This window comes from Centroberyx affinis, unplaced genomic scaffold, assembly GCF_046629955.1.
Source record: "Centroberyx affinis isolate AG114_WGS23_722 - 3 ecotype Tasmania unplaced genomic scaffold, CSIRO-AGI_Caff_v1 ptg008006l_1, whole genome shotgun sequence".
Taxonomy (NCBI): domain Eukaryota; kingdom Metazoa; phylum Chordata; class Actinopteri; order Beryciformes; family Berycidae; genus Centroberyx; species Centroberyx affinis.
This window is the reverse complement of record NW_027284012.1, coordinates 1-7,338: the sequence shown is the minus strand read 5'-3', so window position 1 is coordinate 7,338 and position 7,338 is coordinate 1. Positions and strand designations below refer to the sequence as shown.

At 44.8% G+C, this 7,338-nt stretch overlaps 1 protein-coding gene across 1 annotated transcript; it reads left to right on the top strand.

Moving 5' to 3' along the window:
• Nucleotides 1–132: 132 nt before the first annotated feature.
• Nucleotides 133–7,307, top strand: LOC139639966 (protein jagged-1a-like; the record flags this gene model as incomplete). The annotated part of the gene is given in 8 exon segments (XM_071514136.1): nucleotides 133–263; nucleotides 1,155–1,274; nucleotides 1,631–1,744; nucleotides 2,636–2,749; nucleotides 3,993–4,013; nucleotides 4,016–4,105; nucleotides 5,621–5,670; nucleotides 7,197–7,307. Coding segments are annotated over 8 exon segments (751 nt in total), but the record flags the coding sequence as incomplete, so codon positions are not given.
• Nucleotides 7,308–7,338: the final 31 nt, after the last annotated feature.

The window sequence follows — 7,338 nt, the reverse complement described above, 5'->3', positions numbered from 1 at the left end:
CCGCCATATAAGTTATAGAACGTTATATATCAGTTTATTATTGTCATTATCTACTGTACAGAAAGTGTTACTAGGAGGAGATGACTAACTGTGTGTGTGTGTGTGTGTGTGTGTGTGTGTGTGTGTGTGCAGGTGTCTGTATGGCTGGCAGGGAGAGTACTGTGATCAGTGTATTCCTCACCCAGGCTGTGTTCATGGCAGCTGTGTGGAGCCATGGCAGTGTCTCTGTGATACCAACTATGGAGGACAGCTGTGTGACAAAGGTACACACACACACACACACACACACACACACACACCCATACACACACACTGTCATTCTATAGCTAATTGGTATTTCATATTGGTAGAACATGTACAACTTTTCAGCTTTCCTGGTGATCTTTCTACCAGCGCTCAATAACTACTATCAGTAAAATACTACTAGTACTACTAAAACTACTGCTACTACTACTACTACTACTACTACTACTACCACCACCCTCGGGCCCCTCAGCTGTGGAACTCCCTGCCTGGGGAGCTCAGGCAGGCAAACTTTCTCTTTTAAATCTCTTCTTAAGACTCACTTTTATCTTATGGCTTTTTCTTAACTGATGGTATTTGGTGTAACTTTTAGACCAGGTCTTAGACTTAAATGTGATCTTAAGTCAAACTTGCTATCTAGACATTTATATTTACCTGTTCCTACTTGATTATTGTAGATCTCTAATAGTTTGTTTCTGTCTCTAAACATTCTCTCTTCTTCAGACTCTTTCCAAAAACCAAAAATTTGCCATTTTTTATGAAATAGCTTCAGTATTTAAACTTCTCACTCTGACAATTAGGCCACTTGTTGCTATAGCAACAAAGCTCTTAACCCAAGCTTAGTGTAAATATTAAGCAACATACAGTCTAAATTAGACTAATCTAACCTGAGAATCTAAGACCAGTCTAAGGCTTAGACTAGTCTTAAACTAGCTTTATGCAACTGTCCCCTGCTGACAGAGGTGTCTGCACTAAAGAATGACAGTGTTCTCCCAAAGTGTTCTACCTTCTCTCTCTCTCTCTCTCTCTCTCTCTCTCTCTCTCTCACACACTCACTCACACACACACACACACACACACACACACACACACACACACCCCTCACCACGGTGTGTGTGTTCTGTCCTCAGACCTGAACACCTGCGGGACGCGGCTGCCCTGTCTGAACGGAGGAACCTGCAGCAACACAGGACCCGACAAATACCACTGCTCCTGTCCCGAGGGTTACTCTGGGGTCAACTGCCAGAGAGGTGAGGGGGGGCGGGGGGGTGATGTCATCGTATTTCTGTTGATAATATCAGTTATCGATATTAGTCAAGTATCGGCCCCAGATATCGGTCTGAGCCAAACAGGGTTAGACTGATATCTGGGGCCGATACTGGACTTTTAAAAACAGGATCTGGTCCAGTCAGAGTCCGGTCTGTCAGACAGAGCATCGGGCCATTAGATCCCTGTCATGTGGCGAGGAAGCTGGGTCAGAGGTCAAGGGTCAAATGGGTGTTAAACTCTAGGTAGAGGGAGGCGTTGGTATGATGTCACCCTAAGCCTGGAGTTTCGATGCTTTTCAAACTGTTGAATGCCTTCATTAAACCCCCCCCCCCCACAGCGGACCACGCCTGTCTGTCAGATCCCTGTTTCAATGGAGGAAGCTGTGTGGAGACCAGTCAGGGTTTTGAGTGTCGCTGTTCCCCCGGATGGACCGGAGCCTCCTGCACCAGCAGTAAGACCGTTTACCTTTTTAATATTTATTTATTTATCCATGGAAGGTTTGCTGAGCTTCAGGAGCTTTTTCAGTTCCACCCACACAGTTCCACACATTCACACTGGGAGCTGCTCAGTAAAACCAGTCTTTTAGTTAGGAGTTAGGAGTTATCTAGTTTTGGATTCAGTGCCTGGCTCGAGGGCATCTGGGCAGTAGTGAGTGACAGAGGGACAACTGAAGAGAGAGAGAGTCAGAGACAGAGAGAAGGAGATACAGGATGAGAGAGAAAGACAGTGGGAGATGGGGATGACAAAAAAAAAAAAGTAAAACGAATAGGAGAAAATTTGTGTGTGGGAACAGGACCGAGCATGAGGGAGTTGAGGCTGAGAAGGGAAAGAGTTGGTGGAAAAATAAGAAAAAAATAAGAGCTCCACTACAACCTGAGAGGGAATTATTCAGATCAGTACTAATGCAGATAGATAGATAGATAGATAGATAGATAGATAGATAGCTTTATTGTCACTGTACGAGTACAATGAGATGTCGTTTGGAGCAAGCCTATAGATGTCTAATTAAGGATAAAAACTATAAGAAAATATAAACACAATAGAGTATAAGATACAAAAATATAGAATAGATAAGAACGAAATAATACTGTATATGCACAGAATAAAAGAGTGAAATGTCTGGTACTGGGAGCAAGTGGAGCCAGTATGCAGAATAGTTGGAGAGATATTGCACAGAACAGATTATTGGGGGGGGCATAGGTGAGTTAAAGGGGGGGTTGAAATAAATAGAGGAACAGTCACTTGCAGAGAGGTAGGATGACTAGTAAACAGTCCCAGTGGTTGAGACATAACACAGAGAACAGAGTCAGTGTGTGTGTGTGTGTGTGTGTCTCTGTCTCAGATGTGGACGAGTGTGTGCTGAACCCCTGCAGTCATGGAGGAACCTGTCAGGACCTGGTTAACGGTTTCCGGTGTACCTGCCCCCCCCAGTGGACGGGCAAGACCTGCCTCATCGGTGAGTCCTGCCGTATCCCACGATGCCCTGCTCATCGTCTGTCCCGCAGCCTCCTGCTCCTCCTCCTCCTCCTCCTCCTCCTCTGCCTGTCTGTCCGTTCATGTCCTGCAGAGCTGAGCGGCCGGTGTGAACGACACTCAAGGACCAATCAGATTTCAGCTTTCTTGTTTCCCTGCTGAAGTTGATTCCAGCCGTTTTATAGCTTCCCAGTTCTCTACCAGTTTTATGTCCATATATGTTGATGGTAAACTCTGAAGTGGTGATGGTGAACTCTGAAAATCTGGGTAATTATAATTGTAAATTTGAAAAAATATGTTGAACCTGCAGCGTCTCAGAGGGGACGGGGGACGGCTGGATGTTTAGCTCAGCATCTCGCCCTACGCCCAGCTCAGGTTCCCCCCCCCCCTCCCCCCCCACCCCCTCTCTCTCTCTCTGGGAGTCCTGAGGCTTCGCTAATCTTCAGGATGATCCCGGAGGACTGGCTGTGGTTTGCAGGCTTAGCGCCCGGGTCGCTCGCCACGGCGCTAATCCACCGCCAGCCACCAACCACCAGCCACATGCTAAACCTCTGACTGTGGCTGGTAAGTTAGCCTGCTCTAGCTCTAGCAGACACTTTGTTGGGTTGCCAATCATCCTTTGGAGTCAGATTCTAAAAGTCTAATTTAAAATGGTGAAACCACTGCTGAAATAACACAGAGCGACTTTTCAGATTCAGCTGCTGTCTGGATCCTTCTGCAGCAGAGTCCAAGCAGATTTACTCCATTAAGGCTGTTTACTTCACCATTTCCTCACTGGAGAGACACGGGAATAACATGTGTTCCATCTGCTGTCATGGTGCTGTGACCTCTGACCCCCAGACCTCCTTACTATTGGGTGTTTAAAAGCTCTTTGACTGGAAAAAAACGCGGTTTAAAAACTATGATAGTGAAAGTGTCTGGTGAATTTTGGGATGCACCGACCATTGTGTCGTTTCCTTCCATTGAACACCCGTGTCTTCTCCCCTTCCTCCTCCTCCTCCTCCTCCATTTCTCCCTTTAACCCCTCTTGTTGCATGGTGGTTGTCTCCATGGCGACCGGCGGGAGCGAGTAGGAATCAGATGAGTTTCAGATGAGCAGAAAGCGTCGCAGCCTTTCCTTTCCCTTCCTTCCCACTCAGCAGATTCCCTCTGTCTCCCGGACGCAGTTTTCCCTCTCTGACGTGTTTCTCTTGTCGTTTGTCGTCGGTTTTTTTTTTTTTTTTTAGACGCCAACGAGTGCGAGACGACCCCTGCGTCAACGCCAACTCCTGCCGGAATCTGATTGGAGGATACTTCTGCGAGTGCCTCCCTGGTTGGACGGGCCAGAACTGCGACACCGGTGAGTAAGCCAATCAAATGCCGCAAAAAAGTTTGGATAAGGCACTCGGAGCAGTGGGTTGGTTTTGGTTTTTGCATTTCTCTGAATATCTCTCTGAAGCATGGGATAGGAGGAGAAAAGTAACATATGATAGATAAATTCCTCATACTCTATTCTATATGGATTGGAAACTATTGGTTTATGAACTGGATCAAATAGACAGTGTTTGGCACTGATGGATGCAGATGCAGATTCTGTCCTGTTTGGATTTGTGTTTTGTGTTTGTGCTTAGCTGGCTGTGTTTGTATGTTTGTATATTTGCTGTTTTTCCATTGTGGGAAATCTCCTGGAGCGTTATTTGTGGGAGGTTTATGTTTATGTTTATGTTTGGATGATGTTTATATATTGTGCTGTTAGATGATGGAGGGTTAACATGCCGGAATGTTTGGTTTGTTGTTAGTTAATGTGTCTGAATAATTCCATGAGGCATGGGTTATGTAAATGACCAGACACGAAAATAAAATATTCATTCATTCATTCATTCATTCATTCATTGGGTATAGTAATGGTGCCAAAACATTAAAATGATATTAATGTGAGTAATAATCTTAATTCTTATGGCGCTTTTCAAAACATTTACACAATGCTTTTGTCATGAAGCTCCAGTAGCGGTGGAGTTTTTCTTCCACAACAGAGTTCGGGTCGGAAAGTGACTTTTAAAGCCAGAAATCTCTGCAGAAATCGATGAGTCACTGGTACTGATCAATAACTCTATAAACCCTGCAGATATGCAGCTCTGGAAAAAATCAAGAGACCACTGCAAAATGATCAGTTTCTCTGGTTTTACAATTTATAGGTATGTGTTTGAGTAAAATGAACATTTTTGTTTTATTCTATAAACTACTTATAACTACTATAAACTATTTCTCCCAAATTCCAAGTAAAAGTATTGTCATTTAAAGCATTTATTTGCAGAAAATGACAACTGGTCAAAATAACAAAAAAGATGTGTTTTCAGACCTTGAGTAATGCAAAGAAAACAAGTTCATATTCATTTTTAAACAACACAATACTATTTTGAGCTATAAGGCAGTAAAAAACTCACCTTTAAAAGACGATGCAGATTTCTCCAGTCGGTCCAGAGTGTCGGAGTCTTTCCTGAGCGTCTCGTGCAGCAGCTCCCCCCTCAGCACCGATTACAGCCGACCTTTGACCCCAAACTCCAGCCCTAAAGTGTTTGTTATGGACCTGCAGGAGAGTTCTGTCTGGAAAACAACAAGAAAAAGAGAGAGAGAGAGAGAGAGAGAGAGAGAGAGAGAGAGAGGTTTTATCTGCAGATAGGTGGAGAGATAACAGCAGAACAATCCTGTTTCCCAGCCGCTGTCCGGAGGGGAAACTCTTATCCAGCGACTCCAATCAGCTGTGGGACGCTTGTTTTTTTTTTTTTTCTTTTCTTTTCTTCTTCTCTCTCTGAAATCCCGTTCAAAACGACTCATGAGAAAACTTGTTTTTGTTTTGTTGAATTTGTTCCTGCAGATATCAACGACTGTCAGGGCCAGAAGTGTCTGAACGGAGCCACGTGCAAGGTGAGCTTGATTTACACACTTCCTGCTCTGCTGGGAGGTGCTTTTAGACACACACACACACACACACACACACACACACACACACACACACACACACACACACACACACACACAAACATACACTTTCCCCTCTTTGCCAGTTCTATAAATAGTAAGTGCTGAAACATGCTTATAAAACACAGTTATGACTGAGTTGCTTGGCGGAGAGGGACAGGCTGTGTGTGTGTGTGTTTGTGTGTGTGTGTGAGTGTGTGTGTGTGTGTGTGTGTGTGTGTGTGTGTGAGTGTGTGTGTGTGTGTGTGTGTGTGTGTGGCCTCCATGACAACAGCAGATCAGATTACTCCAAACATTCTCATTTCCCAACAGAAAACAAACAATCTGTCCTAATTCTTTTCAAAACGCTGATTGCTGTATTTTTTTTATTTTTTTTTCTCTGCTGTTCTTCTTCTTCTCACAGTCGTCTCACAATGGCTCGTTTGTTTCAGCGCCTGTTCGAGTCCTTCCCGCGCCACACACACACACACACACACACACACACACACACACACAACCCCCCCCCCCTCCCACCCCCCCACCGCACTGAGTCAGTTTACATTACAGTACCAGTTTATCTAAAAAAAAAATGTGCAGGAAAAATTACGTTATGTCCTGGGTTTGAAACCGGCCAGGACCTTTGTCACATGTCGTCTCTCTCTCTCTCTCTCTCTCTCTCTCTCTCTCTGTTCCTCTCTCTCTCTCTCTCTCTCTCTGTCTCCTCTCTCTCTCTCTCTCTCTCTCTCTCTCTCTCTCTCTCTCTCTCTCTCTCTCTCTCTCTCTCTCTCTCTCTCTCTCTCTCTCTCTCTCTCTCTCTCTCTCTCTCTCTCTCTCTCTCTCTCTCTCTCTCTCTCTCTCTCTCTCTCTCTCTCTCTCTCTCTCTCTCTCTCTCTCTTCACTTTCCACTGTCTAATAACGGCAAAAAATGTCCAGATTAATCTAAAAAAAAAAAAAAAAGTGCAGGGATTAGTCCTGGTGGTTTTGGTGCAGCAGCATATTGACAACTAGGACAAACAAACAAACAAAAGAGGAAAGACATTTCTGAAGTCACAAACATTGTTTCAACTCATGCATGTCGTCAAATTTTTGTAGCGCAAAATTTGGTTTCCCAAACTTTTGTTACATACATAAGAAACGCTCACCACACATCAGCATCACATCAAATATAAATAGATGTATGAATTTCTATCCAAAGCCTTTGCCTTTCCATCAAGGCAAAGAATCTAAAATATAAGACAACTTTGATTTGTTTGACACTTTTTTGGTCGCTGCATAATTCCATTTGTGTTATTTCATAGTTTTGATGTCTGTACTGTTTTTCTAAAATGTGGAAAACAGTAAAAATACAGAACAATGTGGTGTGTCCAAACTGTTGACTGGTAGTAAATGGTAATTATTCTGTCATCCCCCCCCCCCCCCCCCCCCCTGCAGGACATGGTGAACGGCTATCAGTGTGTGTGTGCGGCGGGGTTCGGGGGGAGCGGTGTGAGCAGGATGTGGATGAGTGTGCCAGCGGGCCGTGCCTCAACGCCGGCCGCTGCCAGGACGAGGTGAACGGCTTCCACTGCCTCTGCCCCCCCGGCTCCTCCGGCAGCCGCTGCCAGGTGAGGCCAGGATCACACACAGATGTGATGG